The following is a 19,507-nucleotide window of genomic DNA, read 5'->3' on the forward strand; positions in this document are numbered from 1 at the left end:
CAGTATAAAAGAGTTTTTCGAGGACAACTAAACAGTAAGATAGTGTGCAATATAAGACAATTTAAATATAATATGTTAGAGTAAACAGAGGTAGTATAAATATAATGATAGTATAATAATAAAGGTATATATGAATATAATAATATATATAAGTAAATATATAATTTGTACCTAAATATATACGATATAAGATTAACTAAATAGTTTGTAAGTAATTGTACATTAAAATTGCTGCGCCCTAACAGGGTATCATGTATGTACCTCTTCATTTTATAACACCTTGTAACACTCATGATTGCAATAAATATTTGAAGTTTGAAGTATGTTTACGGAGTCAGTATTTTACTCAAAAACTATTGAACGGATGTTGATGAACCTTAGTAGTTTTCTACTTGACGCGGTTGAAACGGCGGCGACCTCTCGCGTCCAGCCCTGGTTCAGGCCATGGTCCGGGGCGAGAGGGAATGGGATGCCGTCGCCTCCTTCTGGGAAGCGGTCATGCACGAGAAGGAGGAGGCGGAACGCCAGAGAGTACGCACCTCTCATCCCGGCCGCCGCGCTGGACCAAGTAGACACCATGGGCGCCGGGTGTCACGTGATGACTCCCGGCCACCGTGGGTCTGTGGGCGGTGAGTTCGGGTGGCTCATCGTCCCTCTGTCTGCTTAGACGACAGACCCGTGTTGACGGCGCGCGTTGTTCCACGCGCTTCTCAAAAAGATGTCAGCAACCCCAGCAGGGCCAAGGCCTGCCGGGGCTGCGGGTTGTTCGAAAGAGATACCGCGGCCCTGGTACATAAAAGGCCTATGACGGAACACGACGGTTTTTAGTCAGTAAGAGTCTGACACTCTCTCACCGCTGCTAACCCACAGCGGGAGAAAAAAAAAACGCGGTTGAAAGCTGGTATTATAATGTACGTGCGTAAAATAATCTTCTCCAGTTGTTCTTGCCACTAAACTTGATAATGTCATCGATATACATAGTAGAAGGAACCATTATAAAATTGTCTAAATAATTTGACAAACACTGTTGAAAACTTCAGTTGTTATCAAATGAGAGCGTATGTCCATGAGCGCTTTTCTCTCCTGAAGATTTATGGATTTTTTATGAAAATAACTTTGTATCTCTTTGTTGCAGGTAAGGAAATGTGCCAGTCGCGTGTTCTAAGCTTCGCCCAACTGAAGTAGGAGGCAGAAGGTTTAATTTATTATAACATATGTATGTATGTACTCGCCAATTTCGCGAACTAGTGGCCGTTCAGCGATAAAATATGGCCTATGTTACTCGGGAAGAGTGTTTGTTGCTTTCCCAAAGTGAAAGAATTTTTGAAATCGGTTAAGTCGTTTCAAGGGTCTACCTTTACTTATGGTCAAATTATCTTCAATGAAGTTTTCAAGATATGTACATAAATGATCTACTATTTCCTGTGATAACATATCTCTGTTACGTGGTGATAAGCATAGAAATATTTTATGAATGAGGACAAGTATTATTATATTATATTATTTAATAAAGATAAGTCATTAAATTAGTCAGATAGAAGAAAAACAGATTAAGTAGCTTCCAAAAAGTAGAGGATTAGATGTCATTGTAATTAGATTTTTTGACCAGTTACATCACAAATATCATGATAAGTATAAATGAATGTTTATAATAAAACTACTGGATAGATTTTGATGAAACTAGGTAATAATATCCTACTGATATTATTATAAAATAATAATTGTGAAAGTTTGTGAGAATGTTTGGATGTATGTTTGTTATTCTTTCACGCAAAAACGGCTGGACCGATTTGGTTTAAATTTGGTATGTAGATAGGTGATACCCTGGATTAACACATAGGCTACTTTTTATAAACACACCACGCGGGCGAAGCCGCTGGCGGAAGCTAGTAGCTCATAAATTTTAATTTATTGAATTTCTAAGACATTCGTATTTTTATTTTACATTTGTTTTGTTTTTATCCGAATGCGGGAAGTAATTCTCACAGTCCACGAGTAAACCGCGATTGGAACCTTAGTATTGTAATTTCAAGAACGATACTTACCTTACCTACCGTTATTTCTTCTACGTCACACGTTCCCACGGCATCATCGTAATACATCATTATGTCTCATTCTAACACAGCATTCATGTGTATCATTCCGTCCCACTCTGACGCAGTATTCACAGCCCAGTAATGACATGTTTGACAAACTGCTACATTATCTTCAGTAATATTATAAATGAGTATGTGACTTTGTGTTTCTGTCACGTTGATACTGAAGATAGATTGAAACCTGTATAGAAAATCCTGGACTCTCATAGGGGTTTATAAGGTAATTCTTCACAGATGAAAGTAGGTACGACAATGCTATGCTTTTCACGATCAGCACATACATGTGGCTAAGTTATGTCATTACGAGTATTTCTAAAGGCATCTTGTATATCTTTGATAGTCGTTACGGGTAGTCGAGAAGCCAGAAAGTCTGACAGCCAGTGTTAGTAATATTGCATTGCCCAAGTTACGGACTTGAATTTGATGTAGTTGACAGATGAAAGTAGGGTAAGTAAAATGTTACTTACATGATAACTGCAGGGTTCAGGTCATCACATTAAATGTTATCTGAATTAAATGACCCGTTTTCTCGTGAAAGCGCAAGTGACAAACGCTTTTATTATATTATATTAGTCAGACATAAAGAAAGATAACATCCAAACAGACAGAGTTACATAATGACTTGTTCCTTATTTTACATACAACAAAATAATACCGGTTTTGAATAAGTACAATACTTGTTTATTTATTTCAAGGTCTCCAAAAAACGCTACCAGCTAAATCAAACGAAAATTCTGAGAAACCATTTTAATGAATTATCTAATATAGTCCGGTGCGTAACTGACCTTGCGTAACAAGTGTGTGCAAACATTGGATATTTTGCGAGAATTCGCAATTTTCGACTCTATTGCCTTGGGAATAAGGATTTATGAACAGCAATGAGTAATTTGGCTTCATTTTATATTTGCTTTTAATGTCTGATGTTACTATGTTGTAAAGATAGATTCGATATTTTCAAATCCAATATATTGTAATGAAAGATAAATATTTGATGTAGACAGCTATCAGACTAATGCTAATATTGTAAGAGCAGATTACGTGTACAGAATTAAAAATTAAAACTCATGTAAGACTTCTAGTTAATAAGAATCAATACCATGATTTGCTGATTTTTTATCAACGAATGATGAAACTTTTCTACAAGATTTAGATGACTAAACACTTTTAATTATGTCACTAAAAGAGATTTATTTGCATTACTTACATGATTATTTAGAGAAGAATATAGGATTCTCCCACGTAGAGAAAAGTAGAAGGATAAATAACAAGAAAACATACCAACATTAACGTAAAAACATCCTTTATTTTCACAACCAATTCACTTATAGCACATACAAATAAAAACAACGAAAATCACGCCATAGAGGCTGCACCATCAAACAGTATGTCCGAACCGTTTAAACTGGGGAACACATCACTTGCCGTCAAACATATCAACAGAGCTATCTCCTTAGGATCCAAATATTTCCCGTATGATGAAGATTCTTTTACAACACTATTTATCTCATCCATTAACTGTGGATTGTGAACGATAAGGTTAGCCACAATATTCGTATTTGTTGGCCCTGGGCTTATTGAGTTTATCCTCACTCCTAATGGAGCGAGCTCAAAAGCAGCTTGTCTTGAGAACATTTGCAAAGCAGCTTTCGCTACCGTGTATCCCAACATCCCTTTCTGAGTCCGCTTCGACATCGAAGATCCTATGTTTATTATGTTCCCTTTCGTCTTTATCAAGTGCGGCAACGATAGCTGGGACAAGTGATATGGTACTCGGAAATTCACGTTCATCAGATCGTCGAATACTTTCATTGATTGGTCGCTGAGGTATGATATTGCCACTTTTCCTGCACAGTTGACTAGTACGTCTAATCTTCCATACGTCTCTATTGTTCTTTGTACCACTGTTTCACAGACTCCTTCATGGGCTAGGTCTAGTGGTATCCACAATGGTACGACGTCGTTTATCGCTAAGCATTTGGTGACTGTCTCCAAGAGTCTGACTTCATCTCGTCCAACTAGAGCTAGTTTAGCTCCGAACCTTGCAAATACAAATGCCGTTTCTGCTCCTATCCCAGAACTTGCGCCAGTTATTATCGCCACTTTGCCACTTAAGTCTATTTGATCCATTTTTCCTTTTGATATTGTGTTTATCGCGAATTTCTCACTATCGAATATACGTCCGTGTATGACTGTGTTCAGTTTAATACTGATAACTTTATCGTCCGTTATCAGTAGCCGCCTTATTTTGTTTACATGTTTGAGTTATAACATTTTGTGTACAACCTTGGATAGTTTATGTAATTCTGTGTGTGTTATCTCTATGTTATGACTGTGTCCGTCGCAATATTGTTGCTGTATTGAAAACTTAATTCTTAGTTATCAAGATATTATATGAGCTCAAAAGTCGTGGTGGCCTAGTGGGTAAAGGACCAATCTCTCAAGTATGAGGGCGCGGGATCGATCCCAGGTCAGGCAAGTACCAATGCAACTTTTCTAAGTCTGTATGTACTTTCTAAGTATATCTTAGACACCATTGGCTGTGTTTCGGATGGCACGTTAAACTGTAGGTCCCGGCTGTCATTGAACATCCTTGGCAGTCGTTACGGGTAGTCAGAAGCCAGTAAGTCTGACACCAGTCTAACCAAGGGGAATCGGGTTGCCCGGGTAACTGGGTTGAGGAGGTCAGATAGGCAGTCGCTTCTTGTAAAGCACTGGTACTCAGCTGAATCCGGTTAGACTGGAAGCCGACCCCAACATGATTGGGAAAAAGGCTCGGAGGATGAAGATATTATATGAGCATAGTAACTGTGAATAATTTAAATCTTGCCTTCTTATAAGGCAATTTTACTCGAATATTTTTTTATCAAGTAACGCAGCAATTACTCCATGTAACAAGTTACATCAAACCACAAATCATTATCCCAAAACGAAATATAGACTCAAAAGTATGACCCTTCACATTCAAGAAAATTGAAAGCTCCATTTTTATGACACAGAATGAGCTGTGATTCTCACTCCCACATTTGCGAAGGCCAAGATTTTTTGCGAAAATAACCTGAAACTACACGACCGCGAACACTGGGGCTTACAAACAATGCTTGGGTTTTCATCAGTGTGCCACATGAAGATTTTTGTTGCTTTCACAAGTGAATATAGGCTTCGCATTGTTTTGGGATTATGTGCCTTCGTATGTGAGATGTATGCCTTATTAGACGTTTTAACTGCCTCGTTGGTCTAGCTGTCGCAAGTGCGGCTGCTAAGCACGAGGTCTCGGGTTCGATTCCCGAGTCGGGCCGTAATCGCCTTGTGGGTTTTAGAAGACTTTCACAAAGCAGCCCGGAGCCTGGAAGCTGGTGATTGATACACCCGTGCATCGGAGAGCACGTAAATGTCGGTCCTGCGCCTGATCTCTCTCCGGTCGTGTCGGATTACCGTCCCATCGGGCTGTGAGAGTTAAGGAATAGTGAGTGCACCTGTGTCTGCGCAAATGCTCGTGCACTATAATATGTCCTGCGTAGTTGGCTAATCTCCTTACATGAGAACAGCCGCCGTAGCCGATAATCGGCTAGGAGGACATCATCATCATCATTAGATTTTTTCTATTTGCTTCGTTTATTGGTATGTGCATGAGTCAATAAATTATTTAAACTTGCTTGGGTGTCTATATTGCTTAATCATGCCTACAGAGCTACGTTTACCTGCAAAAACCTGTTCGCTAATCGATTTAGTTAAGTCTAGTCCACGTAAGCGCAATGAGTCTGCATTATTATGTACTAAGTCATCATCAGCATCATCATTCACAACTTGGTTGATCATGAGAACTTAGAATGAACTCTCTTCAGGTCCATGACTTTTGTTATCAATGCCAATGTCAAGTGCAGATAAATTGAAAATGTACATGAGACTCTTTTGCCTGACCTTTAGCAAATTTTTGTCTACGATATTTATAAAACTAAGATTTCTCCTGTCGGGAAAACTTAGTGTCGTCTAGGTAATAAAGTAAATGAGTTATATAGGTAGGTAAATGAGACACTCCATGTCGTTATTTTACGCGCTCCTCAAAGAGAGTCATCAAAACCCAGTGGGATTCACCAGGGACAAAGTCTGATATGTGAAGGGGTTAAGAAGGAACATGATGGGTTGTAGTCAGTAAGAGTCTGACACTCCCTTATGCTGCACCCACAGCAGGAGAGCTCATTTGATGATTTCCCATTAAAGATAAATGAGGCACAGCAAGAGAGAGCACTTATTACCGAAAAAGAAGCCAGAAAATTATTTGTTTATCAGACGGTGTCATCGAAAAAGTCCTTTAACCAAAGTCATGTGTTTATAAATCAATAACAATTTCCTCAATAACATATAAAAACAGTTACTATGCAGCAGATCTGTGGCCACAAAAACACGTGCTTATTAACAACAACAGTCTAAGATACTTGTTACCTCAACATTAACGCGACAGTCATAATTACGTCATAATTGCTTACCGTCATCACAATATTATTGTACAGGTTTTCCTCATCCGACTTAAGTTTGAGTCGTATTTTTACAACTGTTTGTAAATATGTACTCATTCCGTTCATATGCTCACGCTCTTACATAATGGCCACTTCGAGAATTTTGTTAATTAAAATTTTAATGGCCTCCAAAATTATAATCCACGGATTGGGTATGTTTATTTTTATTGTAGCTATTTAAGTGTGTCGAGTGTAGTTGATTTAATTGTACATAGTTTTGAATAATTGTAGTTCAATTTGAATGGATGGATTCCAAACAATTGAATGTGTAAAGTCAGCTGTTTTAGTGTCAATGTCATGAAATAATAACATGTGTGGTAATGGACGTATGCAGTGGATTCCAATTAAAACGAAATCAGTTACAAAATATGAGATTTTACTCCAGTGAATTTTATTGTGATAACATATGGCTTACCATAATATTATTGTTATATTTCCCAATGAAATCCAGTGGTATTTACGTTATCAGCGACAAAATTTAAATTGTTTTCAACATAAATCACACTATAGGTCACGGTAATTTTGTCATGTTTGATGTTATTTTTATCACACGCTCACTAAATGTTGCCTGATGCAGCTCCATCGACTACTAAATTAGCACCGGTCATGTTTGGGGCAATATCACTTGCAGCAAACAGAATCATTCTAGCTACCTCTTCAGGCTCAATGATCACATTGCTAGGCACAGTCTTGGCTAGTTTCTCATAAGCTCGATCCATATCAGTTTCCTGGACGTTTAAGTTGCCCAAAATATTCGTTCTTGTCAACCCTGGGCGCACTGCATTCATTCTTATGCCTTCGACGACTAACTCCAATGCACCTGCTTTCGTGAACCTCTGCATGGCATCTTTACACATGCCGAAGTGCATGAATCCAGGTTTAACTGCAGTAGGAGCTCCGAAAACATTGACTATATTCCCTTTAGTCTTCCTTAAATGTGGCGTACACAGTTGAGTCATTTTGTAAGGTGCCCGAAGATTTATAGCAATCAGATCATCAAAATTCTCCATTGTGGTATCAAACAGTGAAGTAACGCTTATTTTCCCAGCACAGTTGACAAGTACATCGATCTGTTTGAACGTCTGAAGGGTCTTTTCGACGAGTTCTTCACAATTCTGGTCAACAGTCAGGTCGTAGAGGAGACATAGGGGCGGTATTCCTTTGGCAGCTTCACACTGGTTTCCTACGCTGTGTAATCTCGCCTCGTTTCTGCCTACGATCGCGAGTGTAGCTCCATGTTGTGCAAACAGCTTGGCGGTGGCCGCGCCAATGCCGGAACTCGCACCGGTGACGATAACGACTTTACCGGTAAAATCCATTCCGCGGTACCGTGTGTGATGGTGGCTGCCGGCCGACTGTCGATCTCAGTCTCGTGATTCGAATATTAGTGGACTGGTTTCCGCCGTTGATATATATTCGAGTTCTCAAACTTTTTATTATTATTCTCTACGGTTGTTTTTTTTTCTTCATTTCTTGTTTCTGTGATTAGTGTACGCATAGTGTTATAGTCATCGTGATTCAGATTTTCTCACTCATTTTTATTTTTGCGTGAAGAAATGTGACGCACCTTGTTTACATTTTACACTGATTTTATTTACAGATAAACTTGATTCGCGAACACCGTAAATTGAAATGCAAAATGCTTCAATCCAGAGGAATTAACATTTAAATAAAGGATTCTGGAAATCTGCATACTTAATTTCATTAAAAAGTACTTTTACGCAGCGGTTCGTACATTTACTTAATGCGCGATTAAATATAAAATTTACATTGCTAAGTGTTTAATGAAGAAATTGACTTAAATATTATTATTTTCATTCTTTCACGGATGATTGTTTAAAGACCTGTTTACAATATGCGTTTAAAAAACAGTTCTAAATACCATTGCAAAGTTGGAAACTTCTAGACCATATTTAGTTTTGGACATTGTTAGTGTTCCAAAACTTTTTGGAATGGACTCGAGTTCCCGAAACGACGGGGAATGTATAAAGTTAAATACACTGAAACGCGTAAAACTGCATGTAAACTCGTCTGTGAGTATGTCCGGAGCAGAATTTTGAACCTTTGTTTAATGGTAGCTTTTTTCCTGGGTTAAATACCTTAAAACATCGCTCTCTAATGTTGAATATTGTTATATTTTTTTATCTGTTTCAAAGTTTGTAAATAAGCAGATGTGCGTGTAATTTTGATAATTTTTAGTGATTGTTTCCCATATGAAATAAATGAAATCTTTGTAATTGGAACACCTATATTCTCTTAGCTAACTACGCTCAATTTGCAAATATTTTACTTTTATTATTAAATAAAAAACCTTTTTTTTTTGTCTAATATTTGACGTCGATAGAGTCAAAGAAAGACACTTTGTAACTAGCATTACAGAGTATGACTGAGTAAAATATTTAAAAATATTGGCAAACCAAAAAAGAAAATAAAAACTTGAGAACCACTTCCACCTCGAACTTTATTCACATCAATAACTTTGAGAATATCTGCCTTAATAGACACCTGAGTTCAGAAACACTGCCTAATCGGCCTTCACCTCACCGAGTTAAAAAATAAACATTACGGCTTTGCCAGTCATCGTGATTTTGTCCAAACTCCAAATTTCACACTTTGGACCTCTGACGAGTCATAACTGATCTTTGGACCTCTGATTTCGTAGGCCGAAACGGGTACATTGCCCTCAGCCAACATCGAAAGTTTTTTACATACGATAATTACGCTACGCTTTGATACATTGATGATTTTACGTTTTGGACTTTATATTACTTAAAACAAGTTCTTTAGTATAACCGTGTCATGATACAAAGTTCAAGTTTTGTTGTGGTATTTCCCATGGTTAAAATGTTTATAGAGTTTTTTGGAGGAAATAGTCAGAACTGGTTTTGGAAGTAGTTTTCTAAACCATAATAATGACAGGCCTATTTTTGGCTACTACTGATCGAAGTTCATATAAAATGCTTACTCATGACGTATTTGCGATTCTGAAGTCCAGGTTTTCCACATGGTGTGTTTGTGACGTTAATGGTAAAACATGACTTTTGGACCTTGTTGTTTTGAGCTTTTAACACGCATTTTATGGCACGTGTAAGTTTAAGTTGTGTGTCCACTATGTTTGAGAAATAACTGTGGTTTGCACTTAAATAACCTCTCCAATAGTGGATAAGCTAGAGCGTTCTTAGTGGTTACGAGACTATCTTATGAGCGAGGCAACGAGATGGTTCTAGATAGAAAAGCACCTAACGTCTTCTTCTGAGATCCAGGTCTGGTCTTTTAGCATTGTTCTCTCTGCAACTGGTGCTAAATAAATCAGTAAGTTAAGATTGCCAATAATTGTCTTCCATTTCCAGTGTTTTTTTGTTAGACCATTTCTCCGCAGGCTGCCTCTGGTTCTAAAATTGTACCCAATATCTTTTCTTTTGACCTGTTTGAGGCATAACAAACAATTACTCCGATTTTCTTCTGATGTGTCCACAGTCTCTTTATCTTCGACTAGTTTAGCTCTGATCGGACCTGAACTTCGGAATACGCTCGGAGGATGACTCATGGAATTAAAACCACAGCAAAAGGCCTATATTTAGATCGGTATAAAACCTGTTTCTACATGATTATTTAAGAAACGTGACTTATAGACCACTGGTTAAAATAAACTTTATGGAGCAAAGAATAAAGTTCAATGTACGAAACTATGTTTCGTAATAGTTCTAAAAGTAAATCTGGTTTGGTAACACTGGGGTTTCCCCGGTATCATTTTTTTATGACTTCTAATTTTAGAATGTTTCGCACTGTTATTGTTTTGAACTAGCTGTTTCCTCCAATCACGTGTGTTTCGTAAGAATTACATTTATGTATAGCTAGAGCTAAAATGATTTAGATTTAATTTAGTAAAGACAAGGATTTTTAATAACCCTAAAATCACCCGAATTTCTCTCGTTCTCTATCTTCTTCAAAGTGGTGAGTCCTAGTTGCCATTTATTTAACTCTCTCATCAAAGTAAGTTCAACTGGTCTCATAAAAGGGTTTTCACCCATACCGCCTTAGCTTTAAAGTCATTTAACTTACTTTCATAATAATTTCATAATCTACTCTACTAAAACAAAAGTTAAATTTAAAAAAACTTTTTTACGAAAAAAAATATAGCCGACTTCCCAAAACACTAAAAAGCAAAAAAAAATATATCGAGCTCCCTCGACCTTCTCTGGTCTCCATCATCAGGTCAGCTCCAAATCTTCGCTGTTGCAAAGGTCTTGTCAATACGAATAATATAAGCCCAAACACGCGGTAGTTTACAGACTCAGTTGTCGAGTTCCCTCGACCTTCTCTGGTCTCCATCATCAGGTCAGCTCCAAACCTTCACTGTTGAATAGTGCTATCAGGCATACATATGAGTGTCGAGGTTGAATCCTGTGTATGCTTACAACTTTCGAAAGTTGCCCTCGATTTCTCAGGGTTTCCATCATCAGATCCTGACCTGATGACTATGGGACCAACTAGCAGCTATTCCGCGTCTAACAAAAAAAGGATCACGTAAATCGGTCTATAAACCTCGGAGTAATCGATGTACATACATAGAAAAAAAAAAACATACCGGCCGAATTGAGAACCTCCTTTTTGGGAAGGCGGTTAAAAATTCCCTTTAAACAGAAACAAAGCTCAATTTCGCGTAGTATTTTATCTAGCAATGGCAGTTGGACCATAAATCAGGCGGTATTGCTGAGCCAACCAATTGTGACGTCATACAGTCCCTAAACCGATCGTGAATTTATGGCCTTCAGTATTGACGGGTAGTTTAGTTTTTGCTCCGTTGAAATTAATTTGAAAATGGAATGGAGAATGCGAATGCATTGGGTATGATTGGATTGTAAATCTTCCTTGTGGATGGTGCATATTTTCCGATTCTTGCTTGAAATCGTATGAGAGAAGTTTTCAAGTTTTTCATATTCAAACACTTCAGTGTATTTTTGATGAACCATCTTATGGTCGTTCTTTATATTCTATCTATCTCTTGTTTTCTTTATTAGAGATAGGGATTTCGAATTACTTGTAAGGGACTAATGTGAAAATTGTATTTCTAGTTTGCAAATCAACAAATAGAAAGAATGTTATTGAGAATGGCCTTACAATATTGGAAACTTGAAGTCTTTTGGAGACTACAAGAATTGAGCCTCTTTACATTTCTGTTTGTCTATTTACTAGTTTTGATGTATTCAGCCAATAAGACTATAAGAATCCCTTTGCAAATATTCCAAAATCGTTCCACCAATGTTCCATACACGGAACATTAACAAAAGCTTTGAGCAGCAACATCAGCAAACTGCAAGCGACATTCCAGGAACACATCCGTTTCCACTTGTGGCCAGAAACCGCGACGTTTACACTACGCCATTGTCGACCGAGGCCGAAACTACAAGAGGCCGAAACCGGCGAGAGGCCGAAACCGGTATAAAGCCGAATTCTCGGAGGCGAGAGGAAACCAAGCTTTCTCGGTTGTGTTTAGACTTTAGACGCTATTTTTGTACTAATTTAAGCGTTGCGGTTTAAGACTTTGAAATTCTTGTTGTTATTTTCAGTTGTTGAAAACTGTGGTTGCTCTAAGAAGAGTGTTTAGTTATGCTGTTTTGGAATTTACTTGAAGGTTGATTACGCTAAGTTTGTTCTAGAAATATCTTGGATAATATTTTGAGTTATCACGTGTTTTTTTTTCAAAATTTTGAGATGACATCAGTTGCCACTAGAAGATCTGTCTGTAAATAAAAGCTTACTTAAGATTCAAGGCAAATTTAAAATACTTAGTGACAAACCAATGATCACAAATTGTTCAACAATAATAAAAGTAAAATTAAATAACAAATGGCATTTTTCAACTTTTGAGTGACAGCATAAAATTCACCTTGTGCCAGTTTTGTCAAAATAATTACAGAAAGTACATTCAATGAATAACCAGTACCTACATTTTTAGTGACATTTCACTGGCTATGGATAAAGTGTCCGTTAGCTATCTGATAGTTAATGCAATCTGCCAGATAAAGGCTGTTTATAACACGCTTATATTAGCTTCACTTGTAACTATGTATGCAAGTAAATCTTGGAATCTTAATTTGACCCACTTCCCGGTTTTCGATTAGGATGAAATTTTGCACACGCTCTGAGTTCTGATAACAATACATGACTAGCTAAGAAAATGTTACAACAAGCGTGTCTTTTTAGTTTTTTAAACTATGTATGTTTATTAAGACCTGTTAAACCAAAGGTTATAGTTTATCTGTCAGATAAGTTCCTGATAGGCTATCAGCAATTGGCGAAAAATAAATTCGTGTGGACGTTTTAAAATGTCTGCCGCTTAAATGTCACAGCTGATGCAGTTATGATAATTAGTTTCATTAATATTTCGGCTCGAAATTAAATTACGCTTGCACAAAACCGGTAAAAGCTATTATGTATTTGGTTATGATTTTGCTTGATAAATGTTCCATTTTAAGCTGAGGTTTTTGGCTTCAATTTAATTCAGGAAAATTTTCATAAAAAAGTGAAAATAAATAGGAAATAGAAATAGAAGACAAATAGAAGGACGGCTGGCAGGAGCTGGATGCGAGAAGCCGAAAATCGATCTCAGTGGCGTGCACTTGGAGAGGCCTATGTCCAGCAGTGGACTGCGATAGGCTGATGATGTGATGTGAAATAGAAAAACACTTTATTTCTAATATAATAATAATTTTCATAGTAATTTCTTACTATTCAACTATTATAACGACAAAACTAAGAACTTTATACCTTCTATCCTAGAATCCAAAAAACTTTGCAACCTTCTCAGTATTTCCCCCACGAATGGTAACTACGTGCTCATAATCAGAATTCATCAGGCGAACAACAGAATTACCGTGCCGGCCGCCATTTTGTGCGACTCGCTAATTTTCCCACCAATACTTGACAACAAAGGGTTGACAATGGAAAGTTAAAACCTTTTTTCTTCAAACCTGGAGACTGGTGAAAGGAGTTTACGGTTTATGGGGAAAAGAGAATGGGGATGTGTTTTATAGGAATACGTGGTGTTCCTGGAGGTTCCGATTACCTCCTGAGGGAACTTCTTCCCGCAGCCGGATAAAAAGAAGCCTATCTGTGTACAAAATTTCTATTTTTTTTCTAAACTCTAAAGTTTGTAAACTGTGTTAGCCGTAAAATGCGAAGTAGGCTGGAGTAGATTTGAGATTAATAATAATTAATATGGGGTTTGCATACTCGTATATTCTTATATATCGTTATCTCATACAAAAATAATTTATTTAATAGGTATTATAAACCCCTTTTACTTTTACCCCTTTTGAAAAACTGACACTGATAAACCACAACACCTAATCGATTATGAATCGCCGAACCCGAATAATAAATTAACCCGCTTCGAATTCTTCCCAAAATATCCGTTTTCTACATATTTTAGTCGGAACAAACGATCCGATTATTTAATATTACCCCCATTACGTAATAATTGTTTTGAGTTGTTACCCCTGGGGCACTTAATTTTCTCCCCGCTAGGGATGGGAAAAAGTTGAATAGTCGACTAAAGTGACTAATTGTTTTTTGGTTGGAGTTTTAATGGAATATTTTGAGGGGGTTAGTCTTTTCGTTTTGAAGTGATTTTGTAATACTTTTTTGTTTGAATTTTGCCGTTTAGTTACTCTTATGTAGTACCTACTTGCGAGAGTGAGGCAGTGAGAAAGTATGCTATATCGAGAAAACTAACACCTCCTTCTAAAATTATAACTACCATTCTAACCTTAATTTAAATATTGATAAAAAGAAACACAATTATGTACCAATGTCTAACTTTTCTTATCAACTAGTACCCCATTTTAATTCCTTTAAAAACATTATTATTTATGAGGAAGTTCGAAAATAAATTTAACTTCGCGATTTGTATGCAAAACTGGGGGCGAGTAACTTCTTAATTTTGTTATGTATGTTTATTAACTTTTCGTCGAAGCAAATGTTTGTAAACACCGTTATCTCTTAAGAGTCGGTGGGCAAAATGGCCACGAAACTGATTTCGTACATCATCATCATTCTGCCCTTATCCCAATTTTATTTGGGGTCGGCGCAGTATGTTCTCTTCTTCCATACTCTTCTATCTGCAGTCATCTCACAAGTAACATTATTTCTAGCCATATCGATATTCACACAATTCATTCATAGTTTCTTTGGTCGTCCTCTTCTATATCCATCCATCCACGTTTTAGGAAGATTATTTTTATAAACTTACCTTTTTAGAAAGCAGCAGTATAATAGAGGTTTAAGCAATTATGAATCTGGCATTAAAGTAGCAAAAATCTTACTACAACTACACATACGTTTTTTTCCTGTTCCACTTTCACACAACACCGGTGAGAAATCCAAATGTTTGATACACATTGACCCCTTGAGATACTTCCTTATTTATGTAATTACTACATATTATTATAAAACAAAGGCAATTCAACCAAATATGTCTGGTTGCAATAAACTCATAAACTAATGTATCGACATTCATGCAATTTTTATTTTTTACTAGTTTCCACCCGTGGTTTCACCCTCGTTCCGAAATAACTGCTCCCCGTAGCCGGATGGTAACAAAAATTAAGTTCTTCTCCCGGTACTAAGCTACGTCCTTTCAAATTTTCGGCTTAATCGGTCCAGCCGTTTACGCATGATGGCATGACGATGAGATGCGGTGGCAAATCGTTAGATCTCTGTTTTTTATTTAAAAGCTTACTAAACATAAAACGGTTTACAATCTAGAAAGAAATGTTCAGCTGACGTTTAGTTCGAAACTATTCTAAAACGAGGTAATTTAGTACAGGAAGAGAAAAAGTTTGCCGTCTCTTCTCTTTGAAAGGCCGTGTAGTGTAATTATCTTGCTCGGATCTTATGAGGGAGTTGTGAAGTCGACCGAGATATGAAGCCACTTTACTCTTTGACTGTACTTTGTATTTATATGTAGGTATATGTAGTTTTTTTTATAAACGAACAGAAAAGGTATAAAAGTGTGTTACTTTATTGATATGTAATAGATTCTTCAGGATGACGAGTACTACGATTTTTTTTTGGTTATCGCTAAGTCCTTGTCTGTTTGAGAATACGACTGTTCCCTATAATAAAAATTCTGATGCTGAAACAGCGTATCTTACAATCCATTATAACTTCTAACAAGCTAGATTGCGCTTAACAATCTTTCCATAAGACAAAAATTAGGAGAGACAACAAAATGTGAAGATTTTAGCCGACACTAATTACTAGACTACACAACAATAACAAAGCCACAACCACAGATATAACTAGAACCTCAACAATAACGATGTGTTTTTCTAACTAAACGTCAATTGTTATTCAGTCAAGACATGACATGAAGTACACCCGCTTATCTTCAAGCTCGTAATCTGGTGTTGCCACAGAATTTCAAGTGGAATCCCACTAAAAATCGCCATTACAGCTAGTAGAAGCCACTTGTGGACGTGTGATGGTTAAAGATGAGCATTTTGCAAGTTTCATACATAGTTCTTGTGTAAATAGGTCAGGTTTTAGAAGAATCTTGTTGCATACTTTGATGAGATCAAATATGGCATTTCCTCAGTCTTTTTAATGAATGTGAGTCTTGTTTTGTAGAATTTGCGAATAATTTCTGCCAAAAAAAAATTACTTTGCCGATTATGCTTGTACCTAATATCTATTTATCTCATTTACCAACTCCAAAAAAATATTTACACTTTTCGTACCTGCGGAAAAAGAAGGTCGTAGTTTTGTAGTTTTTCTACTGTGAAAATCATCTGGTTAGCCTTTCTTTCGAACTTAGCTTTTTCTTTTTCTTTAAAATCTATAAATAAACTACAAAAGAAAAAACTATTTGAAGTTCAAATTAGTCGAATACCCAATTAGTCGTCGTGTCCCACCACTAGACGCGACGAGTGATTTATTCGGACCCCGCAATAGAAGGAATTTGAGTACGTTTTACAACTAATTACCACCGAGTTTCTGATTTATATTTGTTTAATATTTATTGGGGGTAGTCCACAACATTGTACAGCTTAATATATTTGTATAGTTGTTTTGTTGACTTCGGAAATTTTATGGGAATATTTCCGAAGCGATTTAGATTCTTAGCCTTAGGTTATTCGGAGGTTTTCGAATAAATTAGTGATTTATGTGTTTTGGTTTGGTATGTGTCGGGATTTAGGTGAAAGGTTATATATTTCTTTTGTGTTTGTATGGGTCAATTGAAATATCTAAAATTCTATGAAAACTTAACAATGCAGTATGTTACATGATATTATTATAAACCTGATGAAATGTTTGTTTTCTTGAGCTCGCCAAATCTCGGGAAATACTGATTTCAAAAAACATTTCCGTGTTAGATAGCCTATTTATCGAGGAAGGCTATAGGCTACTTTCTATCCGGGTTCGTGCAGAGGTACCCACAGCATGCGGGTGTAACTGTTAGCAGAATATAGTTGAACTAACTTAACTCTAAAAACGCGCGAGTTTACACAAGCATGCATTCCGGCATCCAGCGGCTTGAATGCTTTAAAATCACCGCTTCATCCGGCTGTTGACTAAACAAACTAAAATCTTCCACATTCAGCTGTTTCGTTGAGGCTCCTCGCAAACATGGAGAGCGGCCGCGATTTAGCGCTTTTGAGATCAAAAGAGTTTCGGGTGACAATTAAAAAATTGTTGGTGGGACAGTCTTATTTACATTTTTGTTGGTTAGGTACTAGTTTAATTTGTTACACCAAAACATTTATTGGCCCATTTATCAAGTAAGGCCACTTTTTATACAGGTGCACGGAGTAGTCTCTATTGGACTGGGGTAGAACTGCTGGTCGTAGCGAGTATATCTATTTAGGGTTCAATTCTATGCCTAAGTATAGGGTTCATAGTCTGTCATATCGGAGACTTATTTCGTTCATTGTCGTCGATCGTTGTAACGACGATAGCTCAGCAGGTGGAGTAAATAATACTAGTGGACTGTATAACATGTAAATACGTATAATGACTTTAAATATAACAATATAGTACAATTAAGCAAATAAGAATTAAAGTAGTAAGAACGCGTGGGCGCGGCCGGTGCGCATAAGCAAGATTTGACCTCTGGTCTCGGCGCATACGCGGCGAGCTGTTGTGCCACGACGTCACAGTCGCCCCCACTTGTCGTGGACGCGGTTGAAGCGAGTGGGACGACTCAACAATCGTCGAAATACATAAGTCAATGAAAAAACTTGGTATACCTAAATTGAATACAGTGCTTTTCGTCTTTTTTACGACATAATTGCGTGATTTTGTGTAATAATAAATTCCAATAGAATACAAATATATCACCGAACTGGTCTTCTGTTTACGAGATGACGAAATATCTACGAAAATAATAATACTAGAATAACTAGGTGACTCACTCAGTTATATTTATAACATAGTAACTACATTGTATATGTATATTACTTAATAATATATATAAGTAGTTTAACTGTGCAAAAACTTTACCATTGGCCATGCAAAAGAACTTATCTAATCATGATTTAGCAAATATTTATTTTGATATTTTCCTTAAAGCTAACTTTGGTAGTTTAAAATATGCGTGATCTTTCTGTGACTATTTTACCAACCTATGTATTTATGGGGTATGGCCTAATAGAAAGTAACATCGTTGAAAATGTGGTTTGAGAGAAAACAACAAAGTTTAAAATGATCAATTGGTTAAAATTGTGATTTTACAATAGATGAAGGAAATAAAAAACTTTATTTAAATGAACTGTCTTTACGCTCCAGCCATCTTCTCTATTGGAACTTACTATTGGAGCTTGAAACCCCATCATATAAACTGTCTTTGATTGACAGAATTATCTCTTAATATATTATTATCTTATTTCATCGTACCTATGCTATGTTTTGTGCTCAACTGCACCAAAAATGGTTGGCGTATACCTTTATTACATACTAGCTTTCGCCCGCGGTTTCACCCCCGTCCCGTAGCCATATGGTGACAAAAACCTTCTCCCGGGTCTAAGTTACCTCCCCTCTAATTTTCAGCCAAATCGGTCAAGCCGTTTTCATGTTATGTCGTGACAACGGAAAGCGGGTTTCATTTTTATATATATAGATATAGGGTCGGTGCCCATTAAATAAAACAGTCCTGAATTTTTCCCAAACCATGGTGACTGTAAGCCCCTGCTTGCAAAACATTTGGGCCTCGTTTCGCCCCGAGCACGTTTTTGCAGACTCTTTGATACCTCACGCAATACCACTTTCCGTACTCTTTGAGCACTTTGGGGCACTTTGAGCCACCAAGGACTCTTTCTGGATAGTTAGCGCAATCTACCGAATAATATAGGTCTAAGAAAAAGGGAGTTGAATGAGGTCAGTGGTTCAAAAGTTTTTATTATAAATATGTAGATTAGGTAGGATATTTAGATAGATAGACATATACCGTCTTACCACAAAAACTTTTAAACGTCAGTTTATGCCTTGTCTAAAAAAATGTCAAATTATGACGTTGACATATGGTTCATTTTGCAGCCAAAATTTTATTAGACAAGCGTAAAACAGGGTTTAAAGTTTTTGTAGTAAGGCCAATATTCTTTATTATGCACACCAATTAATAATCAACAAGAACAAAACAGAAAATTTTGAAGTCGGTGACACAATGGGCGGTCTTATCGCTAAAAGCTATAAGCTAGATATTTAAGTTTTTCGCTAGAATAGTTTTTTATTTTAATTGTAAAAAAAAAATTATAGGTCAGTAAATAAACGGACCGGAACAGTTTGTTCTTGAGACGAGAGCGTTCGACAAAACTTACTATACAGCTTAGCCTCAAGCTATATAATATTAAAATAAAATAACTAGGTTGAGGTGGTCAGATAGACAGTCGCTGTCGA

At 36.8% G+C, this 19,507-nt stretch overlaps 3 protein-coding genes across 7 annotated transcripts in view; 1 reads left to right on the forward strand and 2 right to left on the reverse strand.

Moving 5' to 3' along the window:
* Positions 1-19,507, forward strand: part of LOC124643126 (heterogeneous nuclear ribonucleoprotein L-like) — a 441,770-nt gene that overhangs the window by 294,437 nt on the left and 127,826 nt on the right. The gene's annotated exons all lie outside the window — the stretch shown is intronic.
* On the reverse strand, positions 3,380-4,621 carry LOC124643127 (uncharacterized oxidoreductase SSP0419-like). The gene has a single exon (XM_047181998.1). It carries the CDS (start codon positions 4,221-4,223, stop codon positions 3,450-3,452), a length of 774 nt encoding a protein of 257 aa, XP_047037954.1. The 5' UTR covers positions 4,224-4,621; the 3' UTR covers positions 3,380-3,449.
* Positions 6,970-8,004, reverse strand: LOC124643128 (3-oxoacyl-[acyl-carrier-protein] reductase FabG-like). Its single transcript, XM_047181999.1, has one exon. The coding sequence runs from the start codon at positions 7,927-7,929 to the stop codon at positions 7,168-7,170; it is 762 nt and encodes a 253-aa protein (XP_047037955.1). The 5' UTR covers positions 7,930-8,004; the 3' UTR covers positions 6,970-7,167.

The sequence above is a fragment of the Helicoverpa zea genome, chromosome 26 (assembly GCF_022581195.2).
Source record: "Helicoverpa zea isolate HzStark_Cry1AcR chromosome 26, ilHelZeax1.1, whole genome shotgun sequence".
Taxonomy (NCBI): Eukaryota; Metazoa; Arthropoda; class Insecta; order Lepidoptera; family Noctuidae; genus Helicoverpa; species Helicoverpa zea.